This window comes from Mustela nigripes, chromosome 5 (genome assembly GCF_022355385.1).
Source record: "Mustela nigripes isolate SB6536 chromosome 5, MUSNIG.SB6536, whole genome shotgun sequence".
In the NCBI taxonomy this organism is placed as follows: Eukaryota; Metazoa; Chordata; class Mammalia; order Carnivora; family Mustelidae; genus Mustela; species Mustela nigripes.
This window is the reverse complement of record NC_081561.1, coordinates 36,416,009-36,434,870: the sequence shown is the minus strand read 5'-3', so window position 1 is coordinate 36,434,870 and position 18,862 is coordinate 36,416,009. Positions and strand designations below refer to the sequence as shown.

The following is an 18,862-nucleotide window of genomic DNA, read 5'->3' as shown; positions in this document are numbered from 1 at the left end:
TCCTGATAGCTCATGAAGGTGCTTTTTGAGATGAATTTCTTTGCCCTCTCTATGTAATCATAAAGCTTATTTTCTCAGGGTATGGTTTCTTGATTTCCTAAGCATAGGGTTCTTAATGAAAGCATACGGCTGAGGCTGAGGCCCTGCAAGAGAGGATAATTCCGGAAGCTAAAGGTAAAACACCAAGGTAGTATACCAGTGTCCCAGTCACCCCTTCATCCAGTGACCATTTGTAATTTGGAGAATGATGATAGGCCCATTAGAGAAATAAAGGAAGCAATGGACTCTCAGAAAAATACTTACTGTGCACAAAATTTTACATACAATTTTAAACAGTATATGAATCCCCAACTCTAATTATTGGTCATGTAAAAGGACTCACGTAACTCAGGTTTGCCTTAAAGGTCACAAAAACAAAACACAAGGACTTGGCATTCCACAATAGAAAAAAGTCTTGCCCTATATGAAGGTAAGCCATTTCTCAGTGGTTAGTGAGTAAACCCAAGACTCACTTCAAAATGCTCTTGCTTCAAAACTTCATTTGAGATTTTCATGAGATTTTTATTCCACATCATAGGAAAAAAAATCCACCCCAAGCTTAACTTTCCAAAGGGTATATAAATGATAAAACACATTGATATAAGCAAAGAGATTAGAAATGATAGAAAATTCAAATGTGACGTATAGTGCTTTCATTTAGAGGAATGGGGAACTGTACTTCATAGGGACCCACATTATTTCATCTGCACCTGAAGGGCCAGCTAGGGCTATTTCTGTTCAGAATGGCTTAACAGACACTAGGCTCTTTTTCTGACATTAGGCTTCTTTGAAAAATATCCCTGATATCAGAGGCTAGTCTTGTTCCAGCAGCCATTTACTTATAGAGATCTCTTAAGGTTTGTTTTAGTGTATGAAAGTATGAAATGTTGCTGTAGTTGGAGCTATTCAGTGTGGACATGAAGGTGCTGAAAAAATTGGGTACAGAAGAAGAGCCCCCAAAATATCTAGACCCTTTAGAGTATTGGTAAGAAACCTATGGCTTATAATGAGGGGAAGGATCTGTTTGGGGACTTTTTGCTTGAAATTGTCCCTTTTGAATTTGCCATCCTTTGAACATAGTCTCCACATTTGCCATGGCTAGCTTATAAGGCTAAATTAAAATGGGTACAGTTTTCATGCCTGTGAACTAAGGGCACATGTGGATGTTTGATCTAAAGTATGATGCAATGTTAATTACATTGGACAAAGACCATAGTAGGCCCAAAGATCTGGAGTGTGTGTGTGTATGTGTGTAATTTTTTGTCATCAAAACTATTAGTATATCACTTTGGAAAACAAATGGAACTATAGAAATTATTGGTAATAAGTGCAATTTTAAAGGCTAGAAAGTTGTGTTTCATTATTTTTATCCCCTTCAACAGTAAAAAAGGCAAAATAGCCAGGCTAGAGTCATAAAGTTTCTCATTCGAAAAATAAGTATTTAGTCATTAAAATACAGTTGCAACAATTATCTTAATCTAGTTTCTTTGAAAGTGTATTTTAAACATGATAGTGTTTTATACCTAAAAGTAAAAGCTACTCACAGTCTTACCATATAGAAGAAAATGAGGTTGAGTTTAGGAGATGCCTGTCAATGGACTCTTTCATTTTTAAATGGAGATAAGCCTTTACTTTGAGTTAAAGTATATATAAAATAAATATATCCTTAAGCCATCAAAAAGAATGAAGTCTTGCCATTTGCAACAATATGGATGTAACTAGAGGGTATTATGCTCAGTGAAAGAACTCAGTCAGAGAAAGACAAATACCATATGATCTCACTCATATTTGGAATTTAAGAAACAAAACAGATGAATATAGGGGAAGGGAAGGAAAAATAAAAGAAAAACAGAGAGGGAGGCAAACCCTAAGAGACTTAAATTAACCCTTAGGAAACAAACTGAGGGTTACTGGAAGGGAGATGGGTTGAGGGGATGGGATAATTGGGTGATGGACATTAAGGAGGGCACTGGATATAATGAGAAGTTGGTGTTATATGCAATGATGAATCAGTAAATTCTACCCCCTAAAACTATTAATACACTGTATGTTAACTAAATTAAATTTAAATTAAAATTTTTTAAAATAAAATAAATATCTTTTTATTTTGGGAAAGATTAAGGTAAATTATTTTTTCTTTTTTTTTTAAGATTTTATTTATTTATTTGACAGACAGAGATCACAAGTAGGCAGAGTGGCAGGCAGAGAGAGAGGGGAAGAAGCAGGCTCCCCGCGGAGCAGAGAGCCCCATGTGGGGCTCCATCCCAGAACCCAGGATCATGACCTGAGCCGAAGGCAGAGGCTTTAACCCACTGAGCCACCCAGGCACCCCAAATTATTTTTTTCTTAATATTGGAACTATTATAATTGCATTAATAATTTTATATTTCTCATGGGTTTCTTCCATTTTCCCAGCTCATTCTTGCTGTGATCAGTAAGACACTCTAACTAAAGTTTGTGTTGATATATATCAAAATCAGGTGCAGTGTAATCTTATGTTGTTGTTAAAATCATTAGAATTTTTCAACCAATCTCAAATGTGCTCGTATTTATTATGAGAAATTACTTAAAGATATTTACCGTCTTTGTGAGTGAAATCACTATATTTTCATCAGGAAAGGTTTGTTATACATTTATGAAATTTGCATTAGAGAACACGTTAATTTGCTTGATTTAACTTTGTTGAAATAGCAATTTAATTTTTTTTCATAGAATGAATTTTGGAACACTGAAAAAAATAAATTAAATTTAAAATAATAAAGTAAAATACATCAGCATTTAAAAAAAGAGTTCAGAGAATAATTGACAGATTTAATGTCACTGGAAATTTTAAATATCAGTGAAAACAATATTGTTTCAATTTTTTTCACCAAACAGTTGTTAATCTCACAATTTAATTCAGTTATTTTACCAATCTCCTAGAAGAGTTTTGTTCACTTTACTCTTACTTTAAAAAGGAATTAATTTTGATTGAGAATATTTAGAAGATATTTCATCCACTCTGTGTGTAGGATATTTTGCAAAGAACAAATAACTCTATATTTCCCATTTTTTTTTGTACTGCATTTACAAAATGTGAAGAAATAGGAATGTTCAAAGGGAGAAAATAAGAATTACTATTTATCATTCACTGAATCCTTACTTTAATACTCATAAATCTAAAGCAATATTGGATGAAAAGTTACTGCCATGTCTGTTTTTCGTTGCTTTTATGAGTAATGATTTAATTTTGGAATGGTGAAAACTCAGCTTCAAGTTGCTACTTCTCGATAGCTGAGTTTTCTGATAATGCCAAATATTTGCCAGCCAGCTGGTGGTTATTGATGCTATTTGTTTATGTTATTTTAATTAAAATCTTTTTCATCAGTATTATATATTGTGCTTTCATTTTTAGTTTTAAAGTAAACCAGGAAAGCTGAGAAGGAGATTTCATTCTGTTATCTTAAAAGTTCATATGTCACAAAGTAATTTTTTGGGGTTGTTCCCTAATGGGTATTGTTTTAACATCAGTTATTATGTTGCCCATTAGTACTGGGTATTGTTTTAACATCAGTTATTATGTTGCCCATTAGTACTGCTATGTTCATAGTGCTACTCAAGTATCACAGTATTGAGGACATGTATACCCTTAACTAATTTGCTTGATTTAAGTTTTGTTTGTTTGGTTTTTAATTTCCTTGTCCCCTTCCTTGTGAATTCTTACTGCTGTCAGTATGCTTTCCAATACCAACAAAATGCATCTTCAGTAGTCCTGTGGGGTTGAGTAATAGAAAAACTCAGGATTTTGACTGTAAAATTAGTGAGGATCTAGTGGGTTTTTGGAAGAATAAAGTCTAGGAGCTCAGATTTGTGGTGTTATTTATTGCTAAGTTAGAAGCCTTTTTTTCACTTGCTTTTCATTCTCTGGCAAGATTTCCAAATGATAGTTTGCTGAGATAATTTGCTCTTTTCTGAATTCTGCTGTTTAATCTATGGATAAGTGAACACCTGTACATTAATTGCATTTTAGTTGTTTCTTATTGCATCAAAGGTATTTTGAGATTGAAGGATGGAAAATGCCATATTTTAATGAAAACAGAAGTTATAATAAATTCGTTGAAACATGCTTTGTGCCTATTCTTCTAATTTTATTTTGATTTCTGCTTTAAAGTCTACCTTAATATCAAAAGTGACTTAAGGTCATATGAAATAAGTTAAAACGTTTAGAAAAGATTGACAAGGAAAAATAAAGGAAGAAAATTAGGCTGCAGATTTAACCATGAACATTCTAACACACGTGCTTTGAGAAAAGTACCATTAGTCATAAAACCTCAGCTTCCATAACATGAAAATAAACCAGTTAAATAACACTAATTTTTCCTGACACTGACATCAGAGAGAAATTTCTTTTGAATAGTTTCACAGAGAAGATAATCACCATCAGAGCATGATCTGTATGAGTAACACCATTACCATGATCCGTATAGTCCAGAACAATATCTGAAAAGAACTGTGGAAGCAGGGAGAGGGAAGGGACTATCTGGAAATGTCATGTAGACCAGGTGCATGGTTGTGTGATACTCTGGCTTAATTCAGAGTTAGATTTTTGAGTATCTAAGTTGACTACTGCATATCCCTCACAAAGACCTCTGTAAATACTTTAAATGCTTTAAGATAACGCATTCCAAAAAATATTGAGAGAAACGTTGTATTTCAGAATATATTCTCTCTGAATTGCACTTGGGAGTAGTTCAGTGCCACTAGGTAATGGTGGAATCATGGATTTAAACAGCCAGGCACACTGGCCGTGAGATTGCCTTACTTTCCTGAGTAGAAGACCATCCCGTCTTCTCTCGAGAGCACCTGTGACCCAGCCAAGAAACCCTATTGGGCCCATTAAGTCTAGGCCAGTGAGACTTATGATTTTTTTTTAAATAACAGTTTTTGTTATGAAAATGTTATCTAAGATGAAGCTATTTTGAAATTATTATATTGGAAACAAATATTTTTCATTTATCCAGCCCTTAAATATTTAGGAACTCTGGTAGAGAAGTCCTTTCTTGAGTCAGTAAGTTAATCTTTGATCAACCTTAATGTGGTTTGCTTTATAAAAATAAGTGTATATGTGATCTAAATGTATTGTGAGTATTGGTCCTTCCTTTTGTGCTTTCTCTTGCCTGATATATCTTCCATCATGTGCAGTTTGAGTAGAGTTAGAAGCCTTATACAGTCTGACCACTTTGACACTGTGACAGAGATTTAGATAGTGACCATGCAATATTTTGCAACCTGGTTTCCTGTGGCTATCATTTGAAAGTTTATGAATATGGATACTTGTTCAGATTTTTCTCTAGGACAATGTTGAGGCATAAAATGTTCTCAAAATTTCCCACTGAGAGTACAGGAATTTCCAAATTAAAAAAAAAAAAGTCTTTTAATACATAACTATAAATTGTTTGAATTAAATAAAATAAAACAAGCAAAAACAAAACAAAACAAAAGGGGGGGAACCCCAATATTTACCGTAACTTTTCTTTGCTAGAGCTCTGGTTTTAAAATATCTATTTAAAATATTTGCTAGAGTATATTTATTTCCTGCTATTTTTTATAACTTTACTACATACTTTTAAATGCTAAACACTATCAGTCCCTCATAAGTACTTCCATTTTGTTCCGTGTGCCCTTGGAATTCATCTTCAGCATCATCTATTGTTCTTGTTATTTATATCCCTAAAACCGTGATAATGTATCAGTCTCTGTATTTTTTCATTTCCATGTCTTTGGGATGTAGAGAAAGGAAGAACTTGATTTGACATTCAGAATTATTATTGCAGATTAATATTGTTTTGCTAGTGTTGCCGAGGTGTGAGGTCTAGATAAGGATTAACATTTTCCTTTATCAAAGATATTTACAGCTAGAATGCTTTCTTGTAATGTCTCTGCTGTGAACTTGCCCAGCACTACCATTTCTTAAGCCTGTGGTTAACATCCAGTCCCCAAACAATGAAAACATATAAACCCCAATTTTTTCCACAGGGTTTCCTGGCTGGTTATTCCGAGGCTTTGCACATGACAACCTGTTCTCCCACGTGAATGGAATACTCAGTCTCAATGTGGAAGCCTGGTCAGTTGGAAAGTTGCAGTAAAATATTTCCCTCCTGTGTGCAGCACCTCCAAAATTCTTATTTATGTAGAATCATTGTGTTAGAAAAAAGAAAAAAGTTTCCCTAAATTTGTTAATTTTGTGCTTTGTTATTCAGGGTACTTTACTCTTGCATATTTAGCTTCTGGGAAAGAAATTTCTCCATCATTAGGCCTCAGACCATATTTACACATGAAAGGTATTCCTCTCTAAGCTATTATGTGTAGACATCTTTTTGCCTTATCATCAATGATCTTAACACTTTTCTTTAGATACATTTTTATTGTCATTTAATATAGATAATAAATACAACTTGGTCTAGATGTCCTGAAGACCCTGAACATCCTTATGTATTCTAAGACACAAAGGTGTGTGTGCGAGTATGCATGTGTGGTTTTTTGTTTTTGTTCAGAACTTTCAGCAATTTTAATTAATCTTCTTCTGAGGCCTGCAGCATGAGGTCAGTGCAGAGATAAAGAATAAGGGTATAATTACTCATCATGGTGTTTTGAAAGTGTTTCTGAATTCTGAAGCTTTGTATCGTCTCAAAAATCTAAGTTTATATACTTTTCAAAACTAGGAAAAATTAAGCTGATGACCAATGTTAACGATCTCAAATAGCTTTTTACTTCTCAATGTCTTTTAGCTTACTGAAAGTAAATCCATAAAATTTTCTGTGCTTTTCCAAAATCCCATAATTTAGGGTGACTTAATATATATTTAAACTTCTAGTTGTTTTTTTAAGACCATCAATCTTGTTATTATTTAGATGATTTGGCTAGGAATATAAACTGAAAAAAAGGAATCTTAGGAAGTTAGGATGCTTATAACCTATTAAGATATAAATATTAAAATGTATTCCATAGCTCATATCTATACCAAATAATTTTTAAGGTATACTACAAGCTGGTTTCAAGGAAACATTTTCAAGGATTTCTTGAGTCATCAGGAAAAAAGATGAAGGGATATAAGAGCCTACTGGTTTCATAATATAGAGTAATTCAGTCACAGATATTTTGCTGATAGATGTGTTTTATTCTCCCACATTAAAACATGATCCTATAAAGAAGAAATGACAAAATACCTATTTTTACATTGGGGATACATTGTGCATTCTGATAAAATTATTTCACAGTCCAGGTATTTTTAGTTGGGGTTAATCTAGATACTAATGTATAGATCATCTGACTATACTATAAAAAAAACCATTTTCTCATTATCTTAGGCTCCCCTTGGCTTTATGGAAATTAACAGAAAGATGTATGTTACTTTTTTTATATGTGATGGCCCTTTCCCTCATCCTTTAGCAATTGGGATTAAAGAAATACTCATTCATTCTGAACACTTGAGCATTGGTTTTACACCAGGCCAATTAATAATTTCTGTAGACAAAGTGACTTTAACATTTTTCTAAGCCCATTTCAGAGCATACTTTGCAGAGATTACTGATACTACATATATTTTAGTTATGATAGCTACTTAACGATTAATGTGATCTCTAACACCTATGATTTCATATTTTTTATAAAGATTTTATTTATTTATTTATTTGACAAAGAGAGAGAGAGATCACGGTTGGCAAAGAGGCAGGTAGAGAAAGAGAGAAGCAGGCTCCCCACTGAGCGAGAGCCCGATGCAGAACTCGATCCCAGGACCCTATGATCATGACAGAAGGCAGAGGCTTAACCCAATGAGCCACCCAGGTGCCCCTATGATATCATATTCTTCATTTCAGTTGTGTATTTATAAAATAAAATCTGTTTCTGAAGTCCTTTATAATTTAAAAAGCTGGCATATCTCATTTAATCCTCATGAAACTTTTGCAAGAAAGTGGCATTAACCCCCTTTTATAGAGGAGGACAAGGTTTATAGAGATTTATCAAGAATATGGCAGAGTTAGGGATAGAGTCACAAATCTCTAATGTCAAGTAAAATGCTCTTTTTATACAAAAGCTAGCTTTTATTTTTTATAGGGAAAACATAATTATTAGTTTCAGATATAATATAAAGTTATTAATAGGGGAATTAAATATAGAGTGAGGTTCTCTGATTATTCAAATTTTCAAATAAGTAAACTGTGGGAGCAATTCCTTAATTTTTATCTGGCATTAGAACTGATGGAGGTGCTTATCAGTATTATTATTGGAAATACTTTTCAGTATATATATTTACACTCTAATGACAACTTACATTTCTGTGGCACTCTACAGTTTGTAAAGCATCTCATGTGCTTTATCTCAGACTACTCTTGCAAGAGCAAGGGAATACTGTGGGAGTTTCCTGTGACATTGAGGGATAATCTGAATGCCTGAGCTCAGAGGTTAGTCAGATTGATTTTGATTCCACATCACTGCTTTGTAGAATTGTGTGGTCATAGGGTTGATGTTCCATCAGCACTCACATTCACCAAAAGGACATATAATAGCCAGAAAAGAACTAGCTCTAACAAATATGTTCATGAAATTCTAGATCAGCTACCAAGCCTCTGTTCACGTGCCCTAGCAGTATTAAACAGAGATGGCATCACAGGCCCTTACATCTTTCTTTGGAGGTAGTTCAGCTCTGGAGGTTCTATTGAGTATCAGCAATTTCTGAATATAAAAGTCCTTGGCACCTCATTAACTTAATAAATCATAGTGGATGCATTTACTTGAACATTTACCCCGAGAGAGAGAACTTCTTTTCTCAGTTCTGTTCTGTTGGTGGTTCTCTCGTAGAAGCAGAGCACATTGCTAACAAAGGGGAATTTTGAAAGTCAAATTTCTAACAAGCATTTAGAGAACAGCCACTCAAGTGAATCCCTACGGGCTGAATATATTGTAATTCTTCCATCAAGTGGCACCTTGTGTTTGTGTGTATTCTCAATCAAAACCAGAATTTGGAATTTTTAACACTTAGAACTTTTGAAGGGGTTCTTGCTGAAGACTACTGATTTGGAGATGTCTCTAACCATGCCTCAAGGGACACAAATTCCTTAATTATGCAGCATATGCTGTCAACTTATGGAATGAACCTTAGTGTATATATTGAATGAAATCACCAAGAAGTGTTTGGGGGATAATGTTTTCCCTATTCTAGGGACTTAGATAGTAATTCAGTAGTGAATGATAATTTATTGATTTTACATACACATAGTATTTATAGTTATTTATGACTTTAATATTTCACTGATTATATGATTCATGATTAAATTTAGCAAGTATAGCTTCCCATTTTATTTTAATGCCTGTATTCTAAGACCTGTCAAATAATATTTGTTTCTTATTCCTGACTGCTAATTTAACTTAAGTAAAATCAGGCTTTCTGGGACTTCGCTGTACTGTATAGCAAATTATGGCTTATTTCAAAGTTAGCTCCACTATAATTTTTAATTTAGGGGTGGGGGCAGACACACTTGACCTTTGTAGGCATGGGACTATTTGAAATAAACTTCTAAAATAAGAGGAAGTTATTTCAAAATGGTATTTTTATCATATTAATCAGAAGTTAAGAACTTCTTTTCTCAGTTCTTAAACTTTGGATTTTAATTCTTATCTATGAAAAGAAAGCCCTTGTAAAATATTAAAATGAGTTAAAATGTATAAAGTTTTTAATCACATTTTAACCAAAGCAATACTTACTAACTCATGTGTGTTGACCATGGTGCTCAGTGTAAAAAACACCCTCCCTTCTCTCAAATTAAAAACTACTTAGAACTTGAATTGGTTTTTTTTGTGCGCATGTATGTCTATTCAACATGAATGTCTTTTCAACAAACATAATTTTACTGAGTATTTTGTTTATGTACTATGCTATAATCAAATATATGAGGATTTATTTAATTTTTCTTAGTCCCAACATACATCCTACTATAGAGGATAAACAGAAATAAAAGAGGGAAGCAGTTTAAGAGGTATAGAAAACCTCTGGTAAAGATGATTCTATTGATTTTTGGTCTATGAGTTTTATAAGTTCTTTGGATATCAACAATCGATACTATATAGGAAGAATAGTTTTCTTCCTCATCTTTGAGATGACAAGTAGCACACTTATGGATATGTATTTGGAATTGCTCACAGTTACTGGGAGTCAATCTTGGAATCCATTTCAGTCCCATCTTTTATCACCAGTCATTATAATGAGGTTAAAAATCTGCGGTGTATTTCTTCTGCAAATGGAAAAGAAGTTCAAATTGTTTAATACATAAATGCTTTGGTGTGGATAACCTTTGCTCTACTACTTACACATTAGATAGCCATTCCACTTGGTCAAGTGTAATTATCATGTATTGTTAGATATTTATTGTGTGAAATCAGAATTATGGTTTTCTCTTTATGGTTTTAACATACTCACACACAGTCAGGTGTCTGTATGATTTAGAAAGCATTTTTGTTCCAGTGACTTCGGTCTTATTGGAATCCATTGTGCTTTGACATTAAATATCACAGGATACAAAATTTTAAATCATAGAGGTGCATGTTTATACATTGTTACATTCTCTAGTCACCATGACCTGGGTTAGGAAAAGCTAGTTCTCTTTACAGAAGGCCCAGGGGTCCTTTAGCTGACTTTTATTCATTCAGTGAATGTTGTGTGCTTGTTCATTAAGTTTAATTAACTACTTTTTCATAAGGGATAGGATAAATGTCTATTTTTAAAGTCTTAACAAAAAATAATACTCAAAATTACAAAACTTCATTGAACTTTGGCTGTTTATGAACTTGAGCCATTTCAGTAGACTCAGACATCTGATATATTCCCTGGATCTAAGTTAATGCTAATAGTAAATTTGTTCTTTTATAGTTATATTGAATATTAGAACCAAAATGGTTTTGTATTAAGTCCATAAGAAAATACCCTGAATTTATCATTTTGTAGCCATGCTACTTGGAAATCAATTCCTTTAATTACCTGTTAGAAACAAATCAAGGAAAATGATTTATATTAATGAAATACTAGATTCTGAATATTTTAGAAGAAAGTTTTGTCCAGTGTTGCTTAGTCCATTAATAATAGAGAAATGTGAATTATAAAGATAAATTACAGGGCTTTAAAAGTCAATAATATCTTTAAAATTTAGTGATTACATGGAAAGAAGAAAAATAAGTTTAAAAATACATATTTAGATCTTAGAATTTATTTTTCATAAGTCTTTAATTAAAAATACTAGATTTTAATAGATGATAATGAAATTTGTGGTAAGAAAACTATTAGGAACTGTTCAGAATGTGAAGGAAGTATAATTGTATACTAAAATATGTACAAATATTATTGTATTTTTAAAATATTGAATCCCCTCTTAATTTACATTTAAGTAGCAATTTTTAGTAGGTATCAACAATACTATGCATGAACAAAATTATCCCATCTTAAACCATTTAAATTAGACTCTCCATTTGAGATCATTATGATACAAAGCTTATAGATGGTAGGATACCATTGCTTGAAAGCATTGTTTTTATAATAAAGTGCTCGGTATCATCACCAAAATGTACCAGAAACATCAGCTTTGGGTCCCTTGTATATAAGGAGCACTTTTTACACAGAGGATATTCATCAGATATGTATAACCAGATTTATTTAGGACAAGGGGAGTGAAACACAGGGTTGAACCCCACCATACAAGGAATTGGTACATGAACCAGAGAATGATCCCAATAAGAAGTTCCGTTTTTAAGAGCTAAGTTATTGAAGAATACAAAAAACTTCCCTTGAAATCTTTAAAATGGGATGGATTTTGTCATTTTTTTTTAAATCTCAAAGACTTCTCAGAGCAGTTCAGCTATCAACTTAATGACTAATTTTCTTCTTTAAAGCCCCACAAATCCCAGATTCTATTAATCTGTCACAGTATTTCAGAATGAGTCAGCATTTAAAAAGTCATCAGACTTTCTTACTCCTACATATATGAAAATTTAGGGAAAAAGCTTTATGAATTATTTTAATCTTTTGAATGAAATTTGTAGTTACTACTTAAAAGTACTTAACAGTTTTATTTTATGCTACATAGTTTTTCTTTCAAAATGAACAGTGTTATAATAGTAAGGACAAAGCAACTTTAAAAATAAGTATGTGGGCAGGGGATGGGCAAAATGGGTGAAGTGGAGTGGGAGATACAGGATTCCAGTTATGGAATGAATAAGTCATGGGAATAAGAGGTACAGCATAGGGATTATAATCAATAATATAATAGTGTTGTATGGTAACTGATGGTAGCGACACTAGTGGTGAGCCTAGCACAATGTATAGAGAAGTTGAATCACTATGTTATATGTGTAAACCTAATGTTAACATTACCTGTCAGCTATAGTCAAAGAAAAAAATTAATTAAAAAGTAAAGTTTTTCAAACAGTAAAAGTAAAAGGGGGGAAAAAAAACCTGTTCTTTTACTACTTTCCTTATGTTCCATTAAGTGAGATGATCCAGAAAGAAGAGTAGAAATATATAGTCTTCGACATCAAGGCATACATTATAAAGTATGTGATTTTGAAAGGGGTAGAGACTCTGTCCAAAACAGAAACAGAAACAGAATATAGTTTCTGCTAATGCAGTTTCTAATATTCAAACCTTTCCAGAATATACTTTCATGTCCATGACGTATTTGAAGAACATTTTAGTATTTATTGCACTATATATAACAATCTCCTTCAGCTTTTCTAAGATACTACCTAAAAGGAAAAGAGAAGCAACTACTAAGAAACTTAGGTGCATGGATTTTTTATGCCTGTAGATTTTAAACATTTTTACATTTCCTACCATATTTCTTTTATAGTGCCTGTATCAGCCATGCCTTTCATATATATACAGTTCTTTACTTATGACCTTCACAGATACCACCCAAATGCATTTTTTCCAACACTCAGCTAGATAGCTCACTTAGTGGGCATGCCTGACTCACTTTCTTAATATTTTTCTCTTTAAAGATCCATCAGGAGAAAAATATTCATTGATCTATTTAGTATTTAAAATGTAAAAGATCATTTATTCTCACATTGACCCATGCTGGCCTTTCTCCTATGCAAATACTAAACGCAAAGCACTGCGGCTTTCCACTATTTTTTTTCTTTTTTCCCTCAGGTGCTTTCTGTAGTATTTTATTTTTAAGCCACAAAAATCAAAATTAATGGTTCATAAATTCATGCTTATGAAATTAGGATTTTTAAAGTTTTTAAAGTCTTTTTTATGGCTTTAATAAAATTGAATTTTTTGTTTGTTGTATGGTACTATTGCTAAAAGTTATTCATGGTACTTAATTTATTCAACACTGTGCTAAAAATGTATGCCGTATTGTCAGCTGTTAAGGGAAGAGGATAGAGACCAGAGACTGATTATGAACGGATATGATAACAGAAGAGGAGAAAGAGAGACACTAAGTTTTAGTATTTATTTCAGCTCAGTGAATAGATTTTTTGCCAGTATCACTAGATGGCAGGCTTTGCCTTGGAATGGTTCGTCTTTTGAGGGAAGGTTGAGTAGGTTAATCCAGCTCTTTCAGCACTTTTTATGTGTGTTTCTAGACCGATTTACGAGAATAAAAAGTAGTATATACTATTAAGTGCATGTGTAACACACATTCATTGCAAGGATTCAGGTCACAGCCTTTGCAATGCAAGGGTGTATCATTCTGGGATGTGCACAGTCAAGATTATGATATTTATAACCCTTTATTTTATAGACTGAAGAAGTCATACTTACAATGATGCATTTTCCACTTTAAATCATTGCACTTTTCATTTTTTCCTGTGGTGCAGGTGATTTGGATTATTACTGGTTGGATCCTGCCACGTGGCATAGCCGGGAAACATCACCTATTAGTTCGGTAAGCTTTTTGGAGAACTAAAGTTTGGAGCTTAGGAACAAAATGTGCTGTGTATTGTCCTATGTTCGATGTATGATAGATGGCAATCTTACTCAGTTTTAAGAGAGAAAATGTTCATTTAATTTAAGGCAGTGCAGTTTAGAAGAGAAATAGAAAATAATTATTAAATGATGAGTGTATATAAATGAGATATTATTTGTTAAAGGTATCAACATTAACAACTCATAATACAGATTCAGTTTTCTTTCTATTAGCAGATATATTTAATTCACTTATTTATTTATTTATTTTAAAGATTTTATTTATTTATTTGACAGAGAGAGATCACATGTAGGCAGAGAGTCAGGCAGAGAGAGGAGGGGAAGCAGGCTCCTTGCTGAGCAGAGAGCCTGATGCGGGGCTGGATTCTAGGACACTGAGACCACGACCTGAGCCGAAGGCAGCGGCTTAATCCACTGAGCCACCCAGGCGCCCCTAGAAGATACATTTTAAATTTCAATTTATTTCAGAGCAGTTGTCGAGAGATTCACTAAGTTGCTGACAACTTTTTGAACTATTTAGTTTAAGAATCTACCACAAATAAAATGTAGCTGTCAATGCAAAATTGTTGTAAGCCTACGATAGAACCCACCAGAATAAAGAATTCCCTCGAGAGTGCCTTTAACTGAGGAAATCACATCATGCTACAACCAATGATTATGTGTTTATAGGAAAGAAAACAACTTATCTTTTTTTTAACTCTGTTTATGTTTTAATAGCATCCTGTAACGTGGCAACCATCTAAAGAGGGGGATAGATTAATTGGACGTGTTATTCTTAACAAGAGAACAACCATGCCCAAAGAATCAGGTGCATTACTGGGTCTGAAGGTAAGTATGCTGGTTTAAAGTGTTTCTTAAAACTGGAGCACGGTGTGGGCTGCGTTCAACAAAGTTTCTGACAATGATTTTTAAATATCTTCCTCTCTTCTCTAGAATACAGTCCTCCTAGTGAATATATTTGTTTATATATTGATATCTTATGGTAGATTTAGTGTTTTTATCTAGGTTAATATTTTAAAATCATTGTATTAATATGGCATACTAATGTGTTAGGAAACTGCCATAAGAAGGAGGAAAATAAAGAATTTTTATCTGAGTATAAAGTTCAAGGACGATTTTTACATTAAAAAGGTTTTAATGGATGGTAGTAAAGTTAGATAATGTGAACTGCATAATTTTATTGTAACTTGATAAGCAACATAAAACATCATTAAAGAGATTGTTTCCTAAGTACAATAGAATTTATGGTAATACCAAGAGAGTAAAATGTATCTTTTAAAACTATTAACTGACTTCCAACAGATATAATGAAAAACTAATTAATTACAAAAGATTATGTTTTATTATAGGAAAAAAATACACATACATGTTTTATTTTACTATGTTTGTGTGCATGTGTATGTTAAATCACATGGTTTTGTTTGCATTCAGATCTTAGAGAAGCATTCAAAGATGGGCTTTAAAATTATTTACCAAGCAGGCACCTGGGTGGCTCAGTTGGTTAAGCAACTGCCTGGAGTCCCAGGATCAAGTCCCACATCAGGCCCTCTGCTCATCGGGGAGCCGGCTTCTCCCTCTGCCCCTTGCCCCTTTCATGCTCGCTCTCTCTCTCTCAAATAAATAAAATCTTAAAAAAAGAAATTATTTACCAAGCTATTGTATTATAATTGTGTGATAGTTTTGACCTCTTCAAAACTATTGACTGTTAATCTAACTAAAACCTCTCTTCAGTTAATGCACTTAATAATATCACCTTATTAACTGAGGGTTGCCGGGGGTGGCGGTAGGGAGGGTGGTTGGGTTATGGATATTGGGGGAGGTATGTGCTATGGTGAGTTCTGTGAAGTGTGTAAACCTGGCAATTCACAGACCTTTATCCCTGGGGCCAATAATACATTATATGTCAATAAAAAATAAAAAATTATAATATCAACTTATTGGTTATTGCCATTAATTTTTCTTGCTGTGAGATAATTCTGATCACCTCCACTAATGGGCATGTCCTAAAGAATTATGGATTAGCCTCAAGCTTTGAGAATATGCCTTGCACTTTTAATTACATATACTTAACAACTGCATTGGAAGAAATTAAACTTAGAAACTTTCAGATGTATTTAATTTTAGTTACAATGAAAAAGCCACATAAAAGTGTTAAATATTCAGTAATATAACTCAGACTTCATGAGTTAGATAAAATACATATATATTTCGGATAAAGTCAGTCAGATGGTTGTAGCAGGGATAAACTTAGGCTATTACTCATTGTATTATAGTAAATTGCTTCCCCAAAGTAGCCTATTCTTGGTTTGAATCCATAGTCTTTATGTCTTAGACCTGTATTCTACTAATGTTATACACAAGAGATAACTGATGTAACAGTGCAGCATCATGTGCATATGGAACTGTAATTCAAATGATAGGTATGAATTTTGAAGATAAAGGAAAGTGAACCCTAATGTAAACTGTGTCACACAGTAAGTAGGGAAGACCTGGCACTTCTCTTGTAAGAATATATGTTACTCATGGTCCCCCTGCATTGTTAGGTCAATATAAGTAATTAGTATATGAACTTCGATAGGACCTATGGTCATCTCAAATACAATGAGGAGTTTTCTTTTTAAAACTACACTGCCACTCTGTGGGATGCCTGGACGGCTCAGTTGGTTAAATGTCTTTTTTTTTTTTTTTAAGATTTCATTTATTTATTTGAGAGAGAGAGAGAGAACAATACCAGGGTGAGGAGAAGAGGGAACCTGCCACAGCTTGATCTAGGACTGATCCCAGGACCCTGGGGTCACAGCTTAAGCCCAAGGCAGCCACTTAACCATCTGAGCCACGCAGGCACCCCAAATATCTGTCTCTTGATCTTAGCTCAGGTCTTGATCTCAGGACCATGAGTTAAAGCCCTGTGTTGGGGGGCTACCTAGAAAAAAACAAAACAACAACAACAACAAACCCCAAAACAAACAACAAACAAACATACTGCAACTTGTTTAATCAAAAATATGTTTCATGTGCTCTGGTGAGTGCTGTGAAGTCTGTAAACCTGATGATTCATAGACCTGTCCCCCTGGGGCTAATAATACACTGTATATTTATTAAAAATTTTTAAAAATTATAAAAAAATATGTTTCAGTTTATTAATACACCTACACTCAATCCTAAATACATTGTAAAAGACTGTAAGAGTAATTCCTCAAAGTAATAAACTTATGTTCTGATATGAGTTTTGGGCACTTATAAGTTTATTATTATTTAGGTTGTTGGAGGAAAAATGACCGACTTAGGACGCCTTGGTGCCTTCATCACCAAAGTAAAGAAGGGTAGCCTTGCAGATGTAGTTGGACACTTAAGAGCAGGTAAACTTTCTTTTTAACATTTAAACAGTCTGTACTCCTTGCATGAATTGGTGGTTTTCAATTTGGGGTAAGTTACATATGAATCAAATAACTAATTTTAGTGCATGAATAAAGACTTTTGTCCTGATGTGGGTATTTACTGATTGCAGTAATAGGCAATGATACATCAGTTTGGAGATACATCAGCAGTTTGGAGAGAGTAAGTTTAGGAATCTTTTTTTAAATTTTATTTGTTTAAAAATAGATACAAATGCTGCAGGATTCCTAGTTTTTGTAGATGACTACATAATGTTGCTACAAAAATCCAAAGCAATTTACTCTTATAGAAAAAATAGTATCCTACTTAATTCTTTAGTTTATATCTTAAACTATTAGAATTGCTAAAGGTTTTCACAGTGGTCCCAAACACTTGCAGTAGTAGTTTTTAGTAAAATACAACCATCATCACATTTCTTACACAGATGATGTAATAAAATATTTGTTAATTTAATTGTGGTGTGTATTGAACTCATGCAGGTGTGCTAATTCTTGGTATTTGGAAATTTACCTCCTGTTGCTCTGTAACCTTAACGTGATCTAATAAAATCATTTAATATATTCGGATATACCATATTCAGTAGCAACATACTTTAAAATCTATTTTGGTTAACTTGTTTATTCTTCATTTTAGTTAAAATCATATTAACTTTTTTTTTCTGGTTTACTTCACAGTTTAGTAGAAACCTTTTGGTTGGCGTGTCTGCTTATGCATTTGAAAGACAATTACAGTGAAAACAGAACAAGCTAAACTGTAGAATTGAGGATCAGTAACCCATAACACACAGAAAGAGAACATTTCTTGGCTGATTTCAATTTTTATAACTTAAGACTGTAATAACCGAGACCTCTAGAAAAGTGTTTTGTAACTGTTAAAGACATTTTTGTTGTAATCAATTACCAGGCTATCAGTTCAAAATCATTTAGGTTTTTTTCTTTGATTGAGACTTCCTATGCAGGTGTTGTATAGGGAGAAAAATCAAATCAAAGAGTTTATCCATCTGCAGTACATATGGCTTTGAAGATGTATAGAGGTACAGTGCACTGTTGTTTACTATTAGGGACTAGTTATGAAACTAGTTAGAAAATAACTCAATCAGCAGTGACTATGTCAATAAACTGAGTCTTTGCTTGTTCAAAGACTGAAAAATCAGCCTTAGAAAGTGAAAATCCCTTTAAAAAAAAGTATAAATCCCTTAAATCAATGTAATGCTCTAATTTTACTATAGAAATCTGAATTTGTTGGGGTTCCTGAGTGGCTCAGTCATTAAGCGTCTCCCTTTGGCTCAGGTCATGATCCCAGACTCCTGGGATCAAGCCCCATATTGGGTTCCGGGCTTGACAGGAAGCCTGCTTCTCCCTCTCCCACTCCCCGTGCTTGTGTTCCCCTCTCTAGCTGTGTCTCTGTCAAATAATAAATACAATCTTTAAAAAAAAAAAAAAAAGAAGAAGAAGAAATCTGAATGTG

General features: G+C 33.3%; 1 protein-coding gene across 1 annotated transcript in view; it reads left to right on the top strand.

The window, feature by feature from the left end:
- The window catches only part of RIMS1 (regulating synaptic membrane exocytosis 1), a 492,355-nt gene that overhangs the window by 312,544 nt on the left and 160,949 nt on the right, over window positions 1-18,862 (top strand). Inside the window, exons 7-9 of the mRNA XM_059401539.1 lie at window positions 13,891-13,958; window positions 14,717-14,827; window positions 17,259-17,358. Of these exons, the coding sequence (XP_059257522.1) occupies window positions 13,891-13,958; window positions 14,717-14,827; window positions 17,259-17,358 (279 nt within the window). The remainder of the gene's footprint in view (window positions 1-13,890; window positions 13,959-14,716; window positions 14,828-17,258; window positions 17,359-18,862) is intronic.